We start from the raw sequence: 26,168 nt of genomic DNA on the forward strand, positions 1-26,168 counted from the left end.
AGACGGAATTGATGGTGAAGAGCTGAACAATTTTTTCTGCAATACTAAACTCTTTCCTACTTTCGCTTATTTAAACCAGTATTTGGTGCTTGATGATTGTGCGAACAGTTTTTTTTAATTATCAGGCTGCTTCAAGTTTCCAGTTGTCCTGTTAGCTATGAAGTCCTGCTAACTACGAAGTTGACTTCTGATACGCCAGCGGTCCTAAAATACCTATGTATGCTTTTTACACTAGAGCCTCAGTCTCGATTAACTAGAGCGAGCAGCTGCATGATCATAACATCGACCAAAACTAAATCAAATACAGATGCACGCAAGCAGAAATATGAAGATCGACTGCATGCCTGCTTCGTAAGCACACGCGTTGTGCGCTACGTCCCCGATATGTTGCACCGACCATGCTCCCTAAATGCAGAACTCTGGTTTAACACTCGACCACAACTTTTAATTGGCTAACAAGCAGACGTACGAACGGGAGTAACATGCAACCAGACGTGTTGAGCTTTTAGCTCGGCCGGGCTGACCTTATGGCGTGCTTTCTGCTCTAGAGCAGCTATATGGTGTCCCCAATGTTCTTGAGTAAGAACCTTTGCGGCGTTGGCGAGGAAACCATTGGCGGCGCCCAGTGATTCTGGTCATTTCACCTAGCTGTGAAAATAGCACGACCATCTGCGGACTAGTGAATGATAGGTACACCGCCACCAGCCGAATTGAATACGCTGTAGGATGAAGACACCTTCCAATGCTCTCCATTTCCATCTGTCCATGCGCGCTCCTTGTCCCATCGACCTGCTATGTTTTTAACCGTGGGGCATTTGGACTGCTTGGCAATTAATAGGACTGAGGACTTACGTTCTATTCGTACGTCTGAAGTCATCATAATGACAAGTTAAGTTAGACAAGCCCGCTATTCTAGACTGTTTGGATGAACAGGCTTACAGAAAGAAAAAAAAAACTCCTTTATCGGCTTTTCAACCGGCGTAAGTTCACGTTGTAAGCATTTAAAGCGAATTCTAGATAAAAGTCATGCTGCCTCAGAAATTTAGCGCCCTCACTTTGCAACGCCTCGATTTTGTGAACACTGCCTTCCCGTGTGAATGCTGGCGCGAATGACGACTACATTCCTGTTTCTGTTTCTTATGAGACCGCTGCATTTCATAGCATTAAGCTAAAAAAAAAACTAACTACGTAAGTGCAGCAATCACTTATCGGAGCGCTCAGCGTGCCTAGGGTAAAGCCGACCATTTTTCGACCACACTGAGGGATCACGATAGCACTTGTGCGGCACTTGCTATTCACTCATTAAACTTTGAATAGTTCGCCAAACAACTAGCGCACACGTCGGGTGGTCTTCAAGCAAAACGAATAAAAAGATGGTCTTTTAACTGTGGCGAAAATTTTCTTAGTTAATGGCTGTTAAGACTGGCGGACATTGAAGGCCCGAGTAACCGTCGGAGTCGGTTCGTTAATGAACTTCAACAGGTCAATTATACCTTGCTGCAGTGACAGTTCTGAAGCTGAAAACTGCTTTCGTGACTAAGAAATGGTCATCACGGAGATGCGGTGACTGCCAGCGCAAGTGATGCATGAGGGCATTCGGTCTGCCGCAAAAGATTGTTATTGGTCGGCAGATCGCTTCGCAACATAAGGCGTGAGCGCCAGTGATGACTTGAGCTACCATCTGAAGGTGCCTGAGGTGCCTAAGCGAAGCTCAAACAACACTGCGAATCGGCTTTCGCTACACAGCTAGATAGTGCCCCCGTCCACATCTACGGACCATATCCGAGACATTACACTACATGCCAGGCGTTGATAAGCCGCCCTGAGCAATGCCCGACCCGCATCCGCAGTGAGTGCGTACCTGGGAGAGTCAAGCTCTAAGGGGTCCACCTGCTGACCGGCGGTGCGCCGCACCGCGGCTTGCTGCTTGGATGCTGGCGGCCGTGGAGGCGCGCGATCCGTGTTCGATATGGCGGCGCCGTCTCCAGCGCCATCGAGGAGCGTCGAGGTGCCCCGGCTCACCGCTCCGTCTCCGTCTGCTTGGGTGCCCTCGTCACCGCTCTGGTCGTCGTCGTCGCTCTCTGAATCGGACGTCGAGGTGAAGTCGGCAGGGGCCAGGCCACGCTTGCCGCTCTTCGAGTCGGACTTCGCCAGATTCTTCGGGGCGCTGTCGGTTGCCTGAGCAAAATGAAGAGAAGGTTGTCTCAACTGGACGAACGGCAAGTGCCAATTTCGGATTTTGGGGGCATATCGCACCCCATCACGCCTTCCGATTCGATGGATGGGGTACCTGTCCATGCCATGCCTTCGGTTTATTCCTTGATCACAGAGAAGGAATCTACGGTCGGATTATTGCAACCGTGCCAACGCCTCGGGGACACTGGCCAATGCACAAGGCGGGAGTGGCATGCGTTCGCGCCCATCATACCCTCTCGATGCCGTCGGGGTGCCGCGGAAAACTGTTCCTTCTTGATACAAAACACGTGAGAAATTTTTCATTTTGTCAGTTCAATGGATCTGGTTTTTCGTTGCGAAGACTACCACACCAGCGTCTGGAAAGTATAAATTTTTTCTCTGGGAAGTGCAATTCTACACATTACCATTCCAGAAGATGTTATGATACAATTCGCAACATTAAAATGGATTGGATTATTGGGGCTTAACGTCCCAAAGCAACTCAGGCTATGAGGGACGCCGTAATGAAGGGCTCCGGAAATTTCGACCACATGGGGTTCTTTAACGTGCACTGACAGCGTACAGTACACGGGCCTCTAGAATTTCGCCTCTATCGAAATTCGACCGCCACGGCCGGGATCGAACCCGCGTCTTTCAGGTCAGCAGCCGAGCACCGTAACCACTGAGCCACCGCGGCGGGGCAACATTCAAATGAAAACCTAATGATAAAAGCAAATTCTGTGCACAATGAAAGTCAGGCGTTAATCTTAGCGGGTGAATTTGTACCCTTGACAGAACATGGATGCTTCCTGAGGCCCAAGAGCGGCCCAGCAAAGCGACAGAAATTTTGAGTTTGGAGCCGCTGAATGCTCGTTTGAAGGACGTCCTCGGCGCTTTCAGCTTACCAAAAAAGTGAGCGCCGCACATCCCACTGAGCTTCAGTTTCACAGCGATGAGTTTAGGGAGGTTTCGAGTTTGTGACAGCATCGTTGGCCACCGCAACAAAAAACTCATTGGCGGCACCACTCCGGGATCATGTGCCTACCTTCTGACCAATGAAAACTGAACACTTCTGTCACGTGGCCATCTGCTGGCCAATGAGAATGCTCCATCTGTGGTCATGTGGTGTGCGGTCTGTAGGCCTGGGAGTGTGGTCTATCGGGGAGAAAGCAGCGCAGGTGAGGGTTTTTTTTTTTTCGAGATGAGCCAAATCCAGAAATCTAAACTAAGTCAAAGTTTGTTGTGATGGAAAGCTCATCCATAGATCTAACTTTTTCAAAAGCTGTGAGAACGTAAGGTTCCCAGTGACGATTAGAAAACCCGCGCTGAAATCCTACGTCAAATCGAAAATGAGCCAGATCTTGCAGATGTATGGATCAAATTGAGCCAAATCCATTCTTGAGAGCCTCCTTTGTCAGCTTGAGCATCATAGGTCGGACTGTTTCGAGCGCAGTTTCATTTATTCCTTCCCCAGCGCTACTTTCCCATCGACTGCGAAGGGTATGAGGAAATCTGAACCCAGAAGACGACGATAAGGATGGAATCATTAGTCCCGTTGCTGATGAAACAAGGATGCGCCTGTGCTATGGCTTTCTCAATTCATTATTCCTGTCACTTATTTCTCAATTTATTCCCGTCGTTCTGCGTCCTGTACGCGTCAACCGTTTCGCTACTACTCATAAATTTAGAATGCTACAGTGAAGTAAAATACATTCCAGATGCAACACATCCTAGCTAGCTTGCTTTTCCGCTGCCGAAGTGTGAACCCTGTCAAGTCAGCGCTTGCGACTCGCATTTACTTGCTTGTGTTGAAGCACAGCAGTGCCCCTGATTGCACACTATGAATGTTCTGATTGTTTTTCTGCTGCATTCACAGCATAATAATTTTTGAGGAATAGCTTCATGAACACAGCTTGACAAAACTGTAGGAAAAATGTTTTCGGAACGACACTGGGTTAAATCCAGTTTCACATCGGAAAGAGTCATATACAAAGTTTACTTGCTGATACCGACTAAACTGTTTGCATCCTTTATCATTACATCGTGGCGTAGAGTTGCTTTAACTTGTGATGCATGTCATATATTTGATAGCGCTACGGTTTGTGCGGGCCACAAAAATTCGCATTTTTCTCGGTTTGGGTTTGGCTCATATCGAAAAAAAAAATGTCTTTAGTTATCCCGGTCATTCTCTTTTCTATTTGTGTTTCTTTTTTATTATTGTGCGAAAGAGAACGATACGATAAGAATGCCTCGCGAAGTCCTTCCCTGTGACCTCTACAACGACCACATACGCAACGTCTTAGGCCACCCCAGGAGTCAGGTGTGCGGTGCTTACCTTGACTATGCCCATACATATTGGGCTCCAATGTTCCGATTACCGCGACGGTTACGCGGTAGTTCTCTTTCGCTGTCGTCAACACGCAGACTGCGTGATGCCCCGCACTCTCGCTCAGCCTATCGCAACAACACAGCATTATTTTCAGAAATCTACTTCCACGTGTATTTTTGTCTAGCAGTTCTATCATTTACATTTCGTTACTAATTTAATTGGTGAGAGCATTTCCTTTTGCAAACACAGCTATAAGTGCTTTGTCAGTAATTAACGACTACGTCTGAGTTAATTAGTGCTAAATGGAAAGCTCAGGCTGACAAGATAAACTCCGAGTGACTTTTGACTGCACGGGAATATCACATTAAACCACCGAAAAAAAAAGAAAACGGTAATGCATCCGTAGGAAATAATATTCGCCGAAAGAAACTAGAAACTGCGTTTTCAAATAAAGAGCGAAAAAAGTTCGCTAAATCAAAAACAAAACAAAAATAATGATAATATACACCGAAAAGTCCAACCTTTACCTTATAAGACTCATCAAAACCTCTACACGCCGCGACACTTGCAAGTCCGATTCTACGTCATATGTTACCGCGACGAGTCATTTAACTCGAGCCACCGAAACAAAAAGAACCGCTCCCACTCGAATTTTCAGGTCTGCCGATCGCTGACTCGAAGCAACCAAATCGCAAAGAAGAAATAACAGAGCATTACGAAAAGTAAGCGATCAACGCCTTTGCTTTGCGGCGAAGCCTATAGGACACGAGGAGTAACGCAGACATACAAGAAAGGAGCATCGGAGGGAAGCAACGAGTCTTCTGTATGCCGTTCGAACCTTCCGTGGGAACGCTAGCTTGTCACCAAGCCGAGGGTGATGAAGCGGCGGCACTTCCCGCTTATTCCGGCTGCTCTTTCTGAAAGGGCGCCCGTATTTGCACTGAAGTCCCCACGGGGAGTCCACGTAATCGTGCCTTTAGAGGGGCATAACGACGAGTGCCCGCGAAGAATGCGCGCAGCCTGTGCGCGCTCCACTTCGTGCGGCCAAACTGTGCGCCGCTTAGGAGACGGAGTGGTTCGTGGAGTGAGCCTCCCCATTTGGCCCGATCGTGAGGAGCGCGCGCTGCGGAGACTCCGCGCCCGGACATGCGCTATACGCGCACACGATGCCCATATATCTCGCCGCTGACACCGAGCGCTGTGCAGGCTTCTCTGCGGCCCAAATCGGTCACATAAAGGATGGCCGGTCAAAACTACCGCCCAATAGGCACCGCCAAAGATGCACGATAAACAGAGCGAGCGCTGGCCGGCCCACCTGGTAACCGTTGTGATCGATGGCACGCGGAGGAGCTATGGACTCGCGGAAGCCGTGTGCGCTTCCCACAAGCACCAATTGGTCGCTAGCTGCTGGACGCTGCTGCCGACGGTGTACGGGCGTTCTCTAAACAACAGCAGTCAGCAGGACCAGATGCGTTCGTAATTAAAGGCAGCAGCGCACAAATTTTAGCTTCCGCGGGCATTGTTCCAGTGAGGCCCGGCAGTCGGCGACGGCTAGTCCGAACCCCGAAGCCTTTTTGAATTTCACTAAATATGCGTTCTGTTCCTCTGACGTTACAAGTGCTGCATCAAAAAGTTTCAAAGTAATGTTAACAGCTACGACGGCCGCAATCTTTTGCGCTGTGTGCGCGCGCTACTGCTGCGAAAGAAGCATGAGGCCGTTTTAGTGTACTACTCATACAGCAGTATAGAAAACGGTCAGTGGCATACCTAGCAGTTACTCGTTACAGTCACTGACATATTTAGCAGCAGTAATATGCGCCTTGAGAACGTATGTTTTCTACAAACTGAAGACACCGCACGAAAACTAGCGTATACCTTGTGCTTATTCCCGGAGATAGTTTTGGTTAACTGATTAAGCTGTTTTAGCTCCTGTGATTAAAGCCGTGGCTTTGTTTAAGAATAAATTCGAAAAGTTTAAGAAGCAAGAGGCCAGAACATGTGCACTAGACGGACATCTTATTGGCTTCAGTCTATCAAGCGCCACGCTAACGACGTCCAGCACTAAGGCTTTTGTGCGTTGAACATTTTTAAGTAACATTTTCTAGGTAAAAAAAAAAAATGAAAACGCGAGGAAGATAAACCATGTTAGAGTGTGTGTTGTGGGCGTTGAGCCTGAAGTGATCACCTGCAAATCGCGTTAGACTACAGTCAGGCCGGAATGAAACGCGAACACGTATATGCCGTGCTTTTCTGCTTTGCACTGAGATATTCCTTTTGTAACCAGTTTATGGATAAATAATTCGGTTGAACTTTCACCCACAAACATGAAACAGGCTAGTCGTACACTGTAGCATAAATTAAACAGGTAAATTGTTTTGTTTTGTTCACAGGCGCTGTTCACTTCTTATTTCCACCTGACTGTACATCCATAAACCACCCATGGCGTTTCGCCAAGCTTACGAGGGGTTGTGGGCCTTTCTGGGCTTCACCGATAAGCTCCAGGGCGTGTGCGAACAATCTGAACGGAAGTATCGCAGTCTAGCGCCCTCATTCCGGCCTTTTGTCGAGGCATGAGATTTGCTCTTCTAACCATTGCGACTAAGAGGAGCAAGGAAACTGTGCTTTGAGCAATGACACCATGGACCGCTATGTCGCGACGGGCAAGGCTGCGGCTATGCGTTAATCACGGCGAGACCATCGAGTGTCCTGCGAGAGGCCACAGCTGCGCGAGGTACCTTGGCTTCTGCCGCGTCCGGCTGCTCCTCGTCGGTTTTGGCGCGCACGTTGACGAAGCTCTTGGACTCCTCTCGGGACGGCATGCCGTAGGAGGTGGGTCGTGCCGCGTCCTCCTTGGCCTTGACTGAGTAGCTGCGCGACACGGGAGGCTTGGAGGAGGCGTCGTCGCGAAGCGCCAGGCTTCCGAACATCTTGACAGCGTTGGCGACGCTGTTGCCCCCGGACGACGGGCGCCGGTAGGTGCTGTAGCTGGTGTTGCCCGCCATTGGGGCTCCCGGGGCGCCCTGGTGGGACGACTGACGGCCGTAGCTGGTGCCTGGCCGCGGCAGGGTGCTCGACCTGCGAGGTCCACGACACGGTGAAGCCAATGGCGCGCAGTGCGGCCGGTTAGCGCGCGGCGCATCACGCGCGCATGGTGCGCCACACCCGAAAAAAAAAGGAAGTAACCCTGCCTGCAGCGCCACACTTTTTTTTTTCACATATTACTTTATTTATATTTAAGAGCCGCGGGAGATAAACCTGGATTAGTTTTTTCCTGTTTGGATCTGCAGAAAACCCTGGCAAATCCCCCCCCCCCCCGTGGGTATGTGCCATCGTTTTTGAGGCAGCAACAACAACACAGAAGAGGACAAGCGCCGTTTGCGATGCTGAGCCATGACGAATGGGTAAATGTCGAGACGACATGTGTCTCTCTTAGCTTTGAGTACTTATAATACTTAAACAAGTGAATTGCGCTAAAAAAGACAAGGACGAGAAGAGGACAAGGACGGGCGAAATCGTCCTTGCACCCGTCCTTGTCCTCTTCGTCCGTGTATTTTTTAGCGCAATTCCCTTGTTTAAGTATGTACAACCGACTCGCCCAACAACGTGCTCTCTTAAATTACTTATAATATATTTTTAGTCCCTTCACAGGTTGCAAAAAAAAAAGGTCGGTAAAAAATTAAAGCTGACGACTCGAGCCTGGAGAAGCTAATGAGACAAATCACTCAATCAACAAAACGATCGGGACTTGTGCTTTGTTGTTTCCTGACCATATTTAGCCCTAGTGTGCCAGGAGACACGTTCCATGCTCTCCTCACGTAACAATCTCGGCTTATGCGTTACGTAATGAACAATTACGTAATAAGCAGTAATGCAAAGAGCAATGTACGACTTTCTCTTTTGGGAAGAGTAAGCTGGTCGTGGCAAAGAAAAAGCGCGAAGCAAACACAACCACAAAACGCACACCTTCAGTAGGGTCTTTGAAGCTCATTTTATTCCTTATAAATAAAAAATATATTCCCAACCGAAATGGGGTGTGTCTGTTTCTTGTAGCCAGCAGCCGGTCTTAGGCTGCTCAGTAAGCCGGTAAATTTTGGCCCAAGTTGAAGCGGTTTGCCATAGCCTCTGCCAACTCCAATTATAGATAGCTTTCTGACGTGCTATATCGAAAACCTTGCCTGTTGTAGTCAGATGCGTAGCCGCTGTTGCGGCTTCCGTAGTCCGATCCGTAGCCACCGGACCTGCCGTAGTCGGACGCGTACCCGGCCCCGGCACCCTTCCCGTAGTCGGACCCATATCCAGACCCGTATCCCGAGCCGTAGCCAGAGCTGGGTCGGCTGCTGCGGCCGTAGTCAGAACTATAACCTGAGCCCGATGCCTTGTAGCTCGGAGAGTAGATACTCAGGCTAGGTGCGAGGCCACCGCTGTATCGACCACTGCTGCCGTACGATGGCTGTAAAGAAAAAAAAAAAGGAAAGCGGAATACTATATTTGGATACAACTCAACATCGGAGCGGCAAATGCCCCTGAAAGGAACCCTTCAAGCTAATGGTGTCAACCGATTTTCATCATGTCGCGATTAATCCGTGGCTAATCCCTTTTAATGCTACCGTGACAGGGTATAACCACGGATTCACCACGACGTCATGCATCGGTCGATGCCATTGGCTAGACGGCCTACTTTGATATGCGCCGTCCGCTTCGCTCTTGAGTTGTATCCGGCTATAGTTCTTCCTTAATTTGTTATGTTGCATAGATCCCAGGTGCGCTGAATCGTGCTTGTTGGCGGCTTACGCTACCACTTACTTCAGCCCAGTCTGTGCCACCACGGTCATATCGAAGCCACAATTTTGACATCCATACTCTATTGATTTATTAGTTACCTGCATCGCCACGTAAGGCGTAACAGCAGACTTTCGCACTAGGATGCCCTCATGTAACACATGGGCCACAATGACTGCTGAAACTCTTGAGACGTTTTATACCAATAACTTTTCTATATCAAGATCTACTTCAAAAATCTTTTGTGCCTTATCTGTTAAAACGATGCGCTGTTTCTCGGATCAGCGGATGTCGCTACACAACGAGATTATGAAAGTGCGTAGGAGCACCATTTGCTACCTTAATTCAGTGAGAACATGTACCAAAGAATGACTGACAGGGGAAAGTGAGGTCTCCTGCTGAAATGTTCTTTTTCACTCTCCTCCTTTGATTCCCTTCATTTCTTACCCCACGGCGCGGTTCAGGGACCGCGTTGTAGAACAGTTGGCTTTCCCAACCGGTCAGCTTTGAGTTTGACTGACAGCAAGTGTTACCTGCATCAACATGTGCGTCGTGTCTTCTCCGGATGACAACAGCCGTGGCGCCGCCAAACCGCCTGAGTCGAAGCCAGCTAGTTGGGAAAGCCAACCGCTTGAGAATAGCTCCCCCTCGGGTGCTCGCCCAGAGTGAAGCATTTATGCCACCTCCGCCTGCACGCCTCATTTCGCTACTGAGCGAACCCAAAGAGATACTCACACTCAAAGTCAGCGGAACGGGACGCAGCACTATATTAACCTTTACTCCGTAAACACGGGGCCGACCTTACGAACAGCGAACGCTGATGTGCTGTGATCGTAACATTCTTTGCTTGAACAAGATCTGAAGCACAGTCTTTGCAGCCTTTCTTTGGAGTGGACCAACATTGCGGCGAAAATACGAGTAATTGCTCAGAGAGGACACTCATTATTATTACCAGCCGGTTTAAGCCTTCTACGAGGAGAAAGCCTCTCCCGATGATCTTCAATCATCCCTGTCCTGCGCCACCCGCGAACCTCGAGATCCCAGACAGATTCCTAATGTACAATGTTCTGCCTCCATGGACTACACGCCACCGTGCGACTGCACCAGGGAGGGCAGGTCATTCAGGAGTTTTTTATTTGTAATGTGTCTTCGGAAAAGGCGACAATAGTCGTTTGAGGGCAGGAGGGAGCCCGAAGAAGCAAGCCGCACCGCGTGGTACTCACCGAGCCGTAGGTGGAGCTCCGGGGCGACGTGCAGTTGCCGGAGTAGTTTCCGGAGCCACCGTAGCGCGTCGGTGCGCCGCCGCCGGAACGCTGCACGAAGAGGCAAGCCGATAAAGGCGTGAGGCGCGTGCGCATTGCGTCTGTCAACACGCAACATGATCTATTCAACATCATGAGCTCTCGCAGCGTGATCGGTCTAACGTGTTTTTCAACGTTCGCAGTGAAGTATGTTTTAGGGGTTTGACATGTGGTAAAAATGGCACGCGGTGGTGCCATAAAAAAAAAGAAAGAAAGAAGAGTTGTGAAAAACCAGTGCATCTGGAAACTACATGCACAGTTCAGATCTAAGCGTCTGCCGAAATTGGAAAGACCTCGCGCAGAGCATGATCGTCAACGCTGTATGCCTGGCTATAACGTCTATGGATATACACTGCCGCATCAGGACACTTTCGAAGCCTTTCATTTTGCAGCCATTGGTCAAGGCATCAGGAGCAAAAAAAATAATATTCACCGCACAACGATGGGTATGCTGAAAGCTTGGTTTTATGGGGTTTAACGTCCCAAAGCGACTAGGCTATGAGAGACGCCGTAGTGGAGGGCTCCGGAAATTTCGACCACCTGGGGTTCTTTAACGTGCACTGACATCGCACAGTACACGGGCCTCTAGAATTTCTCCTCCAAAGAAATTCCAGCCGCCGCGGCCGGGATCGAACCCGCGTCTTTTGGGTCAGCAGCCGAGCACCATAACCGCTGAGCCACCGCGGCGGCGTATGCTGAAAGCGTCTTGACAAGTAGTAAGAGATTCCATTGTTGTTTTAATAGAAGCGGCTTCGAAACGGCTGCAGCACGCTAATGCTGGTGTTTCTGTGTTGTAATGGTCAAATTTAAGCACGAACACCAAATATAAACTCTCAGGGATAGTGCAAAACAATATCGACGGGATACTAATTTCTCCTTCGCATTCATACAACAACATGATACTTTACGAACGCTGAGAACCAAACATTTTCCTTTAAATTCAGTCCCCAGAACACCTTCCTCAGTGCAACGGCACCAGCTTTGCGGAAGCTAAAGTTGTTGTCGGCTGATCAAATGAAAAAATCATGACCCCGATTACGCCAAGACCGGCAGGTATTTGGTCGGTGCATGAGCATCGTATGCCACAAGTTGTCCTGAATATTCTGAGCATAGGACCCAGCCATTAGGCGTTTGATCGTCTTTGTGCCTTTGTGAATTTGGGCTGCATTTAGTTGATCCCGGCCATTTTCGCTATAGCGAATCAAAGTGTTGTTAAGAAAACGTTTGCCACCGATATGCAACCCATAGCAATGTTAAGGTATGGGCTGGTTGCTGGCTCGTGGCGTACTCAATCACCCAGGACGGTTGCGCAAAACTGACACAGAATCGACACGACGAAGCGCCAACTTAAATTTACCGTGTGCGTCTCATGTTTTTCTTGCTTCAAATTCATCGCATGCGTGCTGTGAGGAATTCTGCTTCTTTAGTGATGATAGTGATGGGTGCCGTGCTTACAAATTCCAAGTTGCTTATTCTTATGGCGTGTGGTTCAATAATTTCCCTCTTTATCTTATCTTTTCATTTCCCTATGATCCCTGTACCTGTTGTTCCTTGGTGTACAAGAGCATCTAAAGCGGCGTATAGGGAGGCTACCAGGATGGGAGACGCCGTGACAAGCGTTCGTGTGCTATCTTAGTCTCTTACTTATAATGCATGTTCGTGTTTCGCTCGACGTACGTTTTTCCACACGTCAGCTGCATTTTGTGCATCACTTTTTCCTCGCATTTTGCGAGCAGTCTAGCGAGTCTTGCGCCGAATGTCTTGTCTTCTGCTACATCGTGCTACAGTGCGTTGGCCTTTCTTGCAAAGTTTTCTTTTAGCTTTTTAGGTGTTAAAAACTCCTTTGTGCTGTTGAATTTGTTGACGGGTATTTCTGAACCCGTGGAAAACGCTGTGCGCCGTGAACGTGGGGCAAGGCTACTCGTTTTTCCTTCGCGTCCTTTGCTTTTCTTTGTTCTGCATTGTTCTCCAACAGCTTATCTGCAACTGACGCTGTGAGGCTCTCAGGGCACGCACTGGCTCGCACTCTGTCCATCTGCTTGTCCCATCAAACGAATACTTCTTGATTTAAAAAATAAATAGATAAGTAGACGACCGGAGAGAAAAACAGTTGCGAAGTTTTTGTTTCGTCAAGTCAGTGTGTTGGTGTCCCGTAACTGTTCAGCACGATTAAATATACCGCTGTCCAACATAAATGCGATAGGTGTCGACACAAAACTTTTACAAAGTAGTAAACCGAATGGAAACTTCTTTAATGAGTGCATTGTGACGTAGTGCCTGTGCACGGTAGTTGTAAAACGTTCCAAGGCTAACTAAATTGAACACAGCGGGTAGCCATAGTTGCGACCAATACGCTACTATAGGGAGGCAGGAACTAAGTTGCTTCCTTTCTCCTGCTTTTCCGGCTCCTTTCTAACAGAATTATCGGTGACCGTCGCCTGGTCATGCGGGAATTCTCCGGGGTCTCCTTGGCACTGAACGAACTTCTCGAGAAAGCCCGCGCTCACGTTCACAATTATCTGCCCGTGGGCCTACATTAAAAGGGGCCTAATTGCGTCACGTCCAGCGCCAAAGTTACCTAAGAGTTACGCGCCGTTTCATCTTGGCGGCTCGGGGAAAGCCGCCCTCCACAATGACGTCGTCCGCTCAAACCAGGCAGCTTTCCATCACGAAAATAGCGTCAACGAGAGACGCGTAAAAACGAAACCGCGCTACGAGCGAAACGACAGCAGCGGGACCTCCGCAACTCAAGAACAGAAGCGGAAGCTAAAGACAAGCTAATGGAGTAAGAACCATTTTTGAAGCTAAAAACAACCATCCCGTGAAAGAGGGCGGAAAAAAACCAAAGCTCCCTGGCGCAAGTCTCGAACTCACTTTTCTCGTGAACAAATACGCGTTCCGTTTCCCTGTTGGCTGTCCTGGCCACAGCCGGCACAGGGCCCGTTGTGTCTTCTTTCAGAGATGATTCACGCCTGACCTTCTTGTTTAGCTGCGGCTATTTCGGCTTTCTCTGTAGTTCCTCACACTGAGCGCAGCGCGCGTGCGCCAGGGAAGCTTCGCAACAGCTCGCAAGGCGCGAGGAAAGGTGTGGAGGAGAGAGAGAGAGAGAGAGCGACCTGGCGAGGGTCAGCTAGGCAGGTTTGTCACCGAGCTGTGACAGAACCCGCACGAAACAGAATCAGTTCAGCGCTACGAAACCTTAGCTTGTTCCGCTGTCGGTGTTGCTTGAGAAGCCTTACTGCTCTTGCCGAAACATTTGCCAAGCCTCTCAATGGATCTACTGACTTCCAAAAGCAAGTTGACGTGTACGTGGGAACAACTACAACTGGTATCTGCCTAAGTGTAGCCATAAACTTCAAAGGAAATGTGTAACCTTCTTGAAATCTTCGCAGCTGAGGAAACGTCATTACTGGTCCGAGACTCGAAGCAGAGATCACAACCGTACGAACAGGCAATCGCTTTGTGTACCACCAAAGTAGTAGTAGTAGTAGTAGTAGTGGTTTTATTAAAATAATAATAGAAGGAAGGAAAAGATTTTTCCTAGCTCCGGCGTCTGCCATCGCTAAGGGAAGCAGCTGAGCTGGGGCAGCGGAAATAAAAGGACAGCAGGCAGGGTGTAGAAATGAAATGAATGAGGTAAGGGGACAGTTAGAAAAGGATGGGGAGGAGAGGTACACTGCACAAGAAATCTATTTACATATTAACATATATACAGACCGGACGCGCTTGATGATCTAGTTAAAGTAGAATACAAGCACACGCGCACGACACAGTGCACAGGAGTGGGGCGTCCCCCACCAAAGCTAACCGAGCAAAGTGCAGTACTGTGCCAGGATTTATTTTTTTCTGCTGCGATTATCGGCGAAAGTGCGAACGCAGCGGCACGGCTCCGCTCATGTGAATGTTTTGCATTGTAGATTCGTTTTTCTGGAATCCACTTCACCGTGGGACGTGGCCGTATACACGTCGGATTGAAGTTTGCTCTAAGCCTTACTTGCATAACACGGAATTGACTTTCTAGTGCTATTCGTGTGCCGAAAGGAACAGTAAGGGATATATTTGATTTCACACCCAGGGCCGAATGTCATCATGGCTACCAGCAACGCAGTTGTGGGTGGCAGTGTTGCAGAACCAATTCAGTTTTGAAGCTGCACTGCGACACGCGGAACTACCACCTCACGCGCGAGTCGGTGGCGTTGCAGTCACAGCAGCCTCTAGCCTCTCGAGGACTGGCAGCATATAGTCGCTGTGGCGTCGCAGGTTCTTGTGGTGTGATCGGTTCGGTCAACCATCGATGGTTTTATTGGTTGGTAGGCTTAATCTACGTTCAATGGAACAATGCCGACGTGCTGCGTGCCCGGCTGCACAAGTGGCTATCGGACCGACAGAAGCAGCTCAAACCGGCGTTTCTTTCCGCTCTTAGCGGCGAATAACTCCTCGCCTAAGGAACAGAGGCATGACACGAGCAGAAAAGAACCTTTCAGCAAAATCGAGAGTTTCTGATCGGCATTTCCGTGATCAAGACATACTTAAAACGTACGTTGAAGTTATTGGAGACAAAACTGCAGAAACTTCTTGAAGAAAGTAGAGCCTTGTCAAAAATGCCGTCCCGAAAGTTCTTGCCAATGTAGCATTGTATTTACCTAAGCCGCCAGAAAAGAGACGAAGGGAAAGGCGGGAAAACGCTAGACTAGCCTCTAAAGCCCGCGAAGAACGTCGGGATGCCCAGTGCGTTGACCTTCAAGAGTCCCAAGACAGGCATTGTTTTTCACGGTCTTCCGCTGTTTACTTGCAAGATTGATGAATTGAAACGCGTCGAGTTACCTCCCCGCTGACGCGTGATAACTTCACGGCGGTGGTGACGAACACATCACATTTTTCACTCTCAGACCTTCATAAAACGCTTTGCAAACTGAAAAATTTCTTGTGAGCAGTAACAAGTCGGCTACTGCAAGCACCTAGAAAGATCGTGGAGCGAAAGCTTTCACGAGTGTGACTGTCCACACGCTGAGTGACCTGGAAGGTCTCTTGAAAAAAGTCGACAAGCTTCATGCATGTGAGAAAAGTCCAGGCTACTGCAGTTCACCTAAATGCAAGGTGCTTTCACCAAGACCAACGCGTTCAACTTGCCAGATATGAAACAAAAGACTCCCCTGAGAGAAGCCATTTGGAAGAAAAGAGGACTTGCCCGAAAACATAATACTCACAAGTTGTGGTTATCTCTGACAGTGATAATAGTTTGGAGAAACTTTGCCGTGGACTTTAATGTCACCGCACTCGTTTGCAGTCGGTGACTAAGAACTAAACTTGAAGGAACAAAGCACTACCCGCAGTTGGGGCGTCATGAAATGCTGGGATCGTGGGTTCAGTAATCCCCGGCCATATTTCGATGGGAGCGAAAAGCAAAAGACGCCCGTGTGACGTGCAATGTCAGTCCTCATTAAGGATCCCCAAATAGTCGAAGTTAGTCAGAAGCCTTCCACTACGGCGTCTCTCATATCCCGAGCTGCTTTGGGACGTTGAAACCCGCAATCAATCAACCAAAGCCCTGATTTGAGTAATGGATCGTTAAAACACATTCATTCTGATGTTGCACCGCCTGCGTAGAAATTTCGGACGAAAGCGCCTCGTTTATTTATTTTATGAGCAGGGGACAATCAGCATTAAATGTAAGTTTATTCGTCTTCTATTCTTCACTCTCAAATACGCCCTGTTTGTTGCCTAAGAAGATAAGGATCATTGATCCCATTCTACGAAATAAAGCGGGAAAAAACTTCACAGAATGGCTACCACACGGCAGCGCGAACTCAAAATCGGGAATCAACCGGATTACATGATAACGGTGAATTTCGCGTACGTGTAACTTTAACCGCCTAACGTTAGTGCCGCCAGAGAAGGAATGTGGTTTGCGTCGTTGCTGCATACTCCGCGACCACATCACCCGGTGGTGTTTGGATCTTGAACTGACTCTGAATTTCATGTTAGAAAGTGGTGACTTTCCTATGCACTTTTTGTTTCTAGCGTGTCAGATGGTCGCAGCGCACAATGCGTCGGAAACCCGCTTGCTTCTATTCAGGGGCTCACACCACACACACCCAGCAGCTTTCTACTCGCCAGTTGCCACGCGTTACGATATTTCTAGCCTATAGAGCAGCAGTGAGGGCGCGCTATCCTTCAGCGCTGCCCCGCTTATGCTCTCTTTTGTTCTCGCCGTTTCCTTTTCATCCCCTAGGCCCATCTTCCATCCTCCTCTCCTCTTTTCACTCATTAACCGTCTCAACCTTGCTTGAGCTCCTGCAACTTCCCCTCGGAGTACCTTTTTCCTTATCTCCATAGATCACCGCAAATTCCTCCCTACGCGGACGATGTTATGAAGCCAAGCGACGTGCCATTAACAGCCATCGCTGTAAAACTGCCTCCACCTACATCACTGAAACAACGCAGCGTCGTGGAACTCACTGCTCGTGCTAGCTTGTCAACATTAACACAATTGTGGATACGTTCTAATCATTCGTTATACTGGCTAGTGCCGTGCCTGCTTGGTCCAGCTTGGGAAGAATATTGCTGAGAGCCAGACCGTAGCCATTCTCCCATTCCAGAAGCTTAACGGCTGCGAAATCCGTGGAAGGAGAAGGGTGTGGCATGTGCGCGCAGTGCACAACCAGAGGGTGGCTGTCACGAGAACCCCCCTCCTGTTACGCATTCCTGCTCTCTCGCTGTACCCTCTTCCTCTACTGCTAAAACCAGGAGAGTGGTTCCAGTGGCAGCCGTTCTGCGGTTGGGATTCCCCCGCTCTCGCTATGTCCTCATCCTTACACAATAAGCCTCCTCCTACTCCCTTTGCGATAACTGAGCGGTTCCCGTGGCAACCATCCTCCGGTTGCTGCTACTACTACTGCTACTACGCCTACAACAACAACAACAACAACAACAACTACTACTACTACTACTACTACTACTACTACTACTGCTGCTACTACTACTACTACTACTGCTACTACTACCACTGCTGCTACTACTACTACTACTACTACTACAATTACTACTACTACTACTACTACTACTACTACTGCTACTACTACCACTGCTGCTGCTACTACTACTACTACTACTACAATTACTACTACTACTACTACTACTACTACTACTACTACTACTACTACTACTACTACTACTACTGCTGCTACTACTACTACTACTACTACTACTACTACTACTGCTACTACTACTGCTACTACTACTACTGCTGCTGCTACTACTACTACTACTACTACTACTACTACTACTACTACTACTACTACTACTACTACTACTACTACTACTACTACTACTACTACTTCTAATACTACTACTATACTATACTACTACTGCTGCTGCTACAACGGCGCGAAACTCGAGGAACGGACGCTTAACACCTGTTGCTGAGGCTGCCGTGCCACGAAACCCTCCTCCGCGAAGCAAAAAATAATTGCCATTTTTTATGAATGGATCGAATGGGTAGTTCGGCAACTCTATAGGTTATAGTAATATTGGTCGGTGGCTACAGATGATTAACTTCAAGCACCCATGAGGTTGTTTGGTTTGCACAGAAGTTTGGTCATGCACGAGCATTTCTGCGCGGCAAACCACTTGTACTGGTGCCAGGAGCACTTTGCTCAAAACTTTATACGCGCGCCGCAGTACTGGGTGCTCGCACAGATCACAAATTGCACCAGCAGTAGTGAAGCGATTTCTTTTCATGTGTGAAAGGTGATTTCATGTAATATAGAAGCCACTATAACTCTGAATTTAAAGAGTAGTTTATTTATTTATTTATTCAGTTACCCTAAAGGCCCGTGTGGGCATTACATGAGAAGGGGGGGGGGGGGGTACAATAAAAGTTTAGAACGCGGAGATAATACACAAACAGGCGAGTGCACACAAAATTCGAACATGAAGCAAATACGTCATTGCAGGTAGATATATGCGGCTCATACAACATTCACAGCTCCAGGAAGCACTTCAGACTGTCGACAAATGTGATGTGGTCAGTGATGGACGCCACGTTTTCCGGGAGCTGATTCCAGTTGCGAACGGCAAGAAAAAGCGGTGACTGAAAAAACAGATTTGTGCGGGCGAAAATGGGCTGTACTTTGTGTTGGTGTTCCAGTCGCGGAAATACTTGATTAGCTGGTACTACGTGTAGCGCAGAAAAGGGTGAACGACTATGGTAAAGTTTATGAAAGAAGGACATGAGTTGAAGCAACCTGCGTTTCTCGAGCAGTGATAAGTCAAGATACCTTTTTATTTCAGAAACGCTTGCTGTGCGTGAGTAGTTCTTTACGATGAACCGGGCAGCTTTGTTTTGAAGAGATTTAACTTTATTTATTAGATAGGTCTGATGTGGATTCCATACAAGCGACGCATATTCGAGTTTTGAGCGGGTTAATGCAGTGTATGCCGTGAGTTTTGTAGACGAGTTGGCCAGATGCAAGTTGCGCCTAATGAAGCCAAGCGCTTTGGATGCCTTGCTGAGAGTCATATCTGTATGAAGGTTCTATGACAGGTTGGATGATAAATGAACGCCTAAATGCTTTATGTTGGACACTGATTCCAGCTGGGCATCGTTTATACTATAAGTATAGGACTCCGGCTTGATCGTCGTGAACGTGATGGCTTTCGTTTTTGACACATAAATCTCTATTTTCCAGTCTCTGCACCAATTACCAAGATTTATGAGGTCCCTCTGTAAACAATAAGCATCCGTAGGGTTACTGATTTGTCTATATACCACGCAATCATCTGCAAATAGACGAACTGTAGAGCACAGGTTATTACTGATGTCATTTATGTAAACTAAAAACAATATTGGTCCGAGTACAGAACCTTGTGGCACTCCAGATTTTACGGAGGCAAGTGGAGATGAATGGGCATTAACGAAAACTGACTGGGTGCGGTTTGATAGAAAATTGTATATCCATTTGACAACCTTCGTGTTTATATTTAAGCATGCAAGTTTTCTAATGAGGCGCTGATGTGGAACCTTGTAAATATCGCATCTATTTGGCACAAAGAGTGAACGGCATGATGAACATCGGTAATTAATTCAAATAGCTGCGTTTCCCAAGATTTACCGCGCAAAAATTCATGCTGGTTAACGAAGAAAAAGTCTTGTTGGTCGAGATAATTCATTATAGCTGATGAAATAATGCGTTCCAGTAATTTGCAACATGTGTTAGTTAATGATATAGGCCTATAGTTTGTGGGATTTAATGGGTCACCAGACTTCAAAATAGGGATGACGCGAGCAACGTTCCAATCTCTTGGGACACATACTATATCGACAGATTGTTGTAAGATAGATGCAAGAACAGAACAAATTCCAGGTTTAGCTATTAAGGCGAAAGCCTTTAATGTCTCATACTCTCGTTAGCAGACGCGTCGGCAGCCGTGTCGACAGACGCGTCGGCAGGAGTGTCGACAGACGCTTCGGCAGGAGTATCGACAGACGCGTCGGCAGGAGTGTCGACAGACGTGTCGGCAGCCGTGTCGACACACGCGTCGGCAGCCGTGTCTACAGACGTGTCGGCAGATTCGTCCGCCTTTCGGGGTCACTTTAAAAGGCTCAAGGTTCCAGCATGAATATAGGCGCATCTAGTGAATGCATGGGCTTCAGAAATAAAATAAAAGGAGTAAGGTCATGAAACGGAAAATAAAAAATAAAACTAAGAAAATTAACAAAAATAAAAACGAAATAAAATTAAGATGTGAAAATAAAAATTAAAAATAATAAACTTAAGAAAAGAAGCAAAAAATAAATAAAAAGTATGCAAATAAAGTAAATAAAAACAAACAGTGGCCAGGAAACGCTCTCGCCTTGCAGCACTTTATAGAGCCAAAGTGCCCCCTGAATTTTTTTAAGTAACTTGGGGCATATGCCGTCGGGTCCAGGTGCCGCGTTTGTCGGAAGGCGATCAATAGCGGATGATATACCTTCAGGAGTGATAGTTATGTCAGGCATGCAGAAATCCAGCGTCGGAAAATGAAGATCAGTTGGTATCGGAGTCTCATCAGTAAATACAGAGCAAAACAATACATTAAAATGGGCTGCGACCTCACCCAAAGAAAAAAGTTTCCCTTCGCCTGCTAAAGATATTGATGCTTGTGTTGAGTAGTTGGGATTAATTATTTTCCAAAATTTTCTTGTTGGTTTGAAGCATATTTGAAGTGTCCGTATTATAAAACTTGTCCTTGGCAGCTGCAATTTCGGATTGGCATGACTTCTCATGCTCCCGGTAAAGCTCCCAATCGCTCACTGAGCCCGACCGTTTGGCTTTTTAGTATTGTCGTTTCTTTTTGCCTATACTGCGATTTACTTGAGTTGTGGTGAACCAGAGGCCTTGTGTCGACTAAGAAACATTAAGAAACATAGATACTTCACGAACCTGTTTCGTTTACTACCCCTGTTGACTTTCTATTTGTTCCTTTTTCTGGTTTCGGCACGTAGTACATGATTAATTTTCACTGATAACAATCCATGTAGCATGCCTGCTTAAATCATTCACGTAAGAATACTAACAATTTTATCTTCATATTAACCGACCACTTAATGCCAGCACACGCCATTTAGTGTGCGTGAATAAATAAACAGGTTGAAGATATTGAATAAATGATTAAACATTTTCTGGCTAGGTGACTTAAAGTTATTGTCTGATCATTGACCTGCTAATTAGCCCATGTCATTTTGTGACGTTCGTCAATGGCCTTTTGCTTCTATTGCGTTGCACATATAAAATTTGACGTTCGTGCGTGCGTGCAGCTTTCTCGCACCTTTCTTCGTGTTGCGAAATAAGCCACAGAGGACTTCTTTTTTTTTTTTTTCCTCCGCGAAAAGAGTGCGGCCATTCAAGGACCGGTCCAGAGCAAGCTGGAGCCCGCATGGCAACGGTGTGAAACCCCTCCAACGGCCAGCAAGCAAGCAAGCGCCGCCAAGCGTAGAGTTTTCAAAGCAGGCGCTCGTGCCGCAAACAGTTCAAATTTTGAGCGTTTTGCTCAGAGCACGGGGGCAAACGTACAAAAAAAAAAAATTAAGCTGCCGCCACGAAAGCCAATTGTTACTGAGAGTTTCTTGCGATGACAAAACTACCTCTAAAGTAAGCTTTCATGTACTCTCAACACAGATTCATGTATTTTCAGCAGCAATTTAGCAGCGCGAATATCTAGTAACAGAGTGACTGTGCGCTAGGCACAATACAATAAATGTGCAAGGTTAGGCGTCGATGAATGAAGACTGGAAAGGAACGGGCTAGCTAGGCATATTGACCAGGTTTCTCTTGACTTAGCAACAGAAAACCTTCCTTCAGTGCATCGCGTAGACTCGCCGATATCATTCGCCTCCAAAGCGAAAATCTGAGCCGATAATATGCAACAACTTCAGCTTTGCTTTCTTTCTTTGTGCCGTATCTCGTCCCAGCAGGGTTCGCTTCGACGTAAGGCAATCGAATTTTCATGCATTCGAAAGACTCATTTCCAGGGTGAAAAATGCACGCTGAAAAAACGAACGACTTAATTTCCAATGATTCAACCGTCGTCTGGTCTTCGTCCAGACCTTGGTTGAATCGTTGGAAATAAAACCGTTCGTTTTTTCACCGTGCGTCAATCCATCTGCTTTGATGTTTCACCGGATATATGCGAACTTCAATTCCCATGTATAGAGGGTGATTTTTTTTTAACCTTTACAGATTTTTATTTTAGAAACCCTGAGAGATACGTCGGTGCGGTCTGTTGAGCTCAGTTATACGGCTCAGTTATACGGTTGAGAAGCAAAAACCAGCTGCTCGGTTACTTTTGGCAAAGGGGGTACCTTATACTGATGTATAATTAGACGAATAATTAACCTAAATTAACTAATAAACTTCATTATTTTTATTTTAGGGGGCAAGGTAATGTAGCGAAATTTATGGCCGTCAACACTGATGGCGCGTCCTTTTCTTAATTTTTCTCAATCGGCAATGTGATTCGAAATATCGAACGTCAAAAATACGGTTTTGAAAACTTGTTGAGTTGGCTTTTCCGCATTGCATATTTATAAAATGGCGTCGTTGCGTGGGGTACCGCCACCGAAATTAAGTTAACTTCTTCTACATCATCAAATGCTCCAAGCACGCCTGTATTTTATGCACTAGAAGTGCGAGAGACACTGTTTTGTAGCTATTAAATGCGGGAAAGCCAATTCAACGAGCTTTTAAAGGCGTATTTTGAACGTTCAATAATTCGAAACACATTGACGGATAAGAAAATTTAAAAACAGAGCTCACCTTCGATGTTGACGGCCATCACTTTTACAATATAACCTTTCCCCTTAAAATAAAAAATAAAAAGTTTATTAGTTAATTTAAAATTAATTAGCAGCCTAAATGTTGATCCATATGATGCACATAATGTCATCCTCACTGTGTACATTCCAGCTAAACAGAGCGCTCCGACGTATCTCTCACGGTTTTGAAAATAAAAATCTGTAAAGGTTCAAAAAGGTCACCACGTATATACTATATTAGAGACAATAGTAAGAACCAAATTTCCTCAATAAATATGGCGTTTTTTGTTTTTTGCCTTTGCCGACTTCAGCGAAATAACAAGGAAGCATAGAAATATTAACGCACTATGAATGCATTTCTGTTGCAGTCTTTTTTTTTTTTTCAATTATCAACGCTTGTCTGTGAGGCAACAACACTTAGATTGAATGAGCGGCCTCTGACATAGTCACTGCCAGCACATTTACTACTAGGTCAAAAAGTTCCCTTGTGTCCTTGGGCATACTGTGTCATTAAAGCCAACCGCTGTATCTTTTTCGAGCGGCCTTTATCCTTCTTCAGTAGTACAGGACATCCCACGTATACATTCAAGCAATAATTTTTTGAAAATACTGGCCAATGGCGCTACAATGAAACCACTAGTATTGCTAACGACCGACTAGCGCTATATCGACTATGCTTATATTAATCATAATAATATGTTATTAACCATAATAATTAGTTAAGAGGGGGCGGAAAAGAAAACGAAACTGAAAATAAAGAAGGCTAATATCATGGCCAGAGGAAAGCAAAGAAAAAAAATAGGATTAATTGTTAGCTGTTGAGCCTGCGCACAAGGGAGAGAAGTCCCAATAGTATAGTGTTAAGTCTAGAAAGGAACCTTATTGGAGGCAATTTCTGAAGACATACCTTTTTTTTTTTGCACACTTTGAATGAAGGGTGCAAAATAAAACAATTTGTTTCATGATATATCTGTCTTTACAAAAGCTGCATCCCTGTGGTAGCTTCTGTAGATGCTCTGTAACTGTTTTAATTCCTTTTCTTAATTATTTTAATTGACGATTCAGAGCATATAAACACTCCTCCATGCTTGAGGTGGCCAATAAGTGATGCTGATTCAATTCTGTTCTGTCAATGTTTAGTTGCGTTTTTCTAACTGCCTTCTCATAATGCTTGGCACATGCAATAAATGTCCGCTCTTGAGCTACATGGTGTTGTCATTTGTATCGTGGCCGGGACACGAGAAGAAAAATAAAATGCCCACACCAAATCGTCACTATCATACCCGCCAAAGACATGCTTCTACGTTTCGTAGCAAGTCATATGCACTATGTTGGCGCTTCACTGGTGTTCACCGGAGCTTCGATTGGCCGCATGCGTTTCCCATATGGCAGAACGGGTCATTTAAAAAGCGCCTCTTGAGTTTACCGTTCTCTGCCACAATAAAAGCGCCACGTTCACCCTCAGGACCAATAGCATCTAACAGTAGCGTCCCCCTATCCCTTTACACCCCTTAGCAATGGTTTTCTTCATCTTCCTGTCCAAACACTTTTCACTTCAAGTATTATACTACTCAACGTTCTCGGTTTGCTTATGCACCTGCGGCACCCTGGTGGGTAGTCCCGTTTCATCGCCAAGCACAAACAGTCGTGGTTCGCATTATGTTAAAGGGGCCCAGAAACACAATCTTATTTGACTGTTTTGCCTGTTGATCGCATACTGTGAGTTACAATGGTGCTATTAGCGTCGGTAATACCGCGTATATTCCGTTTTTTAATATTTTAATGTCCTCCCAAAAACAAATTCATGGCTATGATGGTGTCCCCACACAGTGGCGGGTTTTAGCAGCGGATATGATATCACCTGGCGCGAGCTTGATGATTGGACAAACAGTAAATATACTGCAAATTGTGCGAATAAACAGACACATTGTGTCACCTGCCTGCGTTTTATTTTAGATCAACAAAAACATCTTGTTTGTCTTATATAAAAGCCCTGCAAAGCAAGTAAAATAAAAATACACCACCAGGGACTCTGGCATGGAAACGACGTTCCCAGTCTCAGCAAGAACGAGTTACAGAGAGCAGGCAACCGTGGAGTGCAAACTTCTGCGACGTGCTCTGGCAGGTTGTTTTGATTGGTTGCGCCAGGTGCCGTCATTGGGAGAGCGAAATAGGAGTGGGAAGCCCCGCCAAAATCGAGTTGAGGGCAGCGTTTTGTTTGCTTGTATTTTGAAATTCTTTTCACTGAATAACTCCCGTTCCTGTGCATCGATTCCTGTCATTCTTTTTGAGTCAGCATCTGTGTGACATAAAGAATCCACCTGAAGTATAGCCGGTATCCCCTCGAGCAGTGTTTCGCAGCCCCTTTAAGAGCTTCCAGCTACGAAACATTGCATATCGAAGGACTCCAACATAGCGCTAATGGAAGTGAGTTCTGTACTCCGCAGTGGTTCCTTTTCCTCATGCTTTTATATGAAGTGGCGAAGAGGCCTTTCGGGGAGAGAAGTATCCAGGACGCAGTCAAAGCGCATAAGTGTTATTTATGTCTGTCAACGATTACATTTGACTGTCCCAGATTAGAGGACGTAAGCGCGAGCTTCACATCCACAAGTCTGGTCCCGAGCCACCTGATTATAACAAAGCTATGGGTTTCGATGTAAAAAGCTGTCTTCTAGCGCATTTCTTCGCAGGGGCAGGGTATATCCTGCCAAAGCCGTTGGGTAGGCTTCCACCGCTAAAAATTCGTAATACTTACGGCTGGCCACGGAAACAAATGCCCTCTTCAAAACGTGCGAATTTCTCGCGGTTGCGAAGATTTTAATCCAGGTTTCCATCTCTTCCATTTGATAACCTCATGACCTCCGGTGTTGCGTTAAAAGGACTCCTCCAATTGCTAACTGCATCAGATTACTACGCTTTGCGGTGAAAATGTGCCTCCGTTGCCAAGAGCAAGAATTCCGCACATTTAGTGATTGAAACCAACTCCGGCACTTGGGCATCCTCATCATCAGCCTGACTACACCCACTGCAGGGCAAAGGCCTCTCCCATGTCCCTCCAATGAACCCTGTCCTTTGTCAGTTGCCGCCACTGTATCCCCGCAAACTTCTTAATCTCATCGGCCCACCTAACTTTCTGCCGTCCCCTGCTACGTTTGCTTTCTCTTGGAATCCACTCCGTTACCCTTAAGGACCAGCGGTTATCTTGCCTTCGCATTACATGCCCTGCCCAAGCCCATTTCTTCCTCTTGATTTCAACTAAGATGTCATTAACCCGCGTTTGTTCCCTCAC

The 26,168-nt window shown here is 46.7% G+C and overlaps 1 protein-coding gene across 2 annotated transcripts in view; it reads right to left on the reverse strand.

Annotated features, from left to right (window-relative positions):
• Window positions 1-26,168, reverse strand: part of Fhos (Formin homology 2 domain containing) — a 228,920-nt gene that overhangs the window by 157,889 nt on the left and 44,863 nt on the right. For both annotated transcript variants that reach the window (XM_089581950.1, XM_089581949.1), the window contains exons 2-5: window positions 10,507-10,596; window positions 8,680-8,954; window positions 7,240-7,579; window positions 1,862-2,178 (exon numbers count right to left, since the gene is read on the reverse strand). In XM_089581950.1, the coding sequence (XP_089438076.1) occupies window positions 1,862-2,178; window positions 7,240-7,579; window positions 8,680-8,954; window positions 10,507-10,596 (1,022 nt within the window). The remainder of the gene's footprint in view (window positions 1-1,861; window positions 2,179-7,239; window positions 7,580-8,679; window positions 8,955-10,506; window positions 10,597-26,168) is intronic.

The sequence above is a fragment of the Amblyomma mixtum genome, chromosome 3 (genome assembly GCF_055824585.1).
Source record: "Amblyomma mixtum isolate Tamu chromosome 3, ASM5582458v1, whole genome shotgun sequence".
Classification (NCBI taxonomy): domain Eukaryota; kingdom Metazoa; phylum Arthropoda; class Arachnida; order Ixodida; family Ixodidae; genus Amblyomma; species Amblyomma mixtum.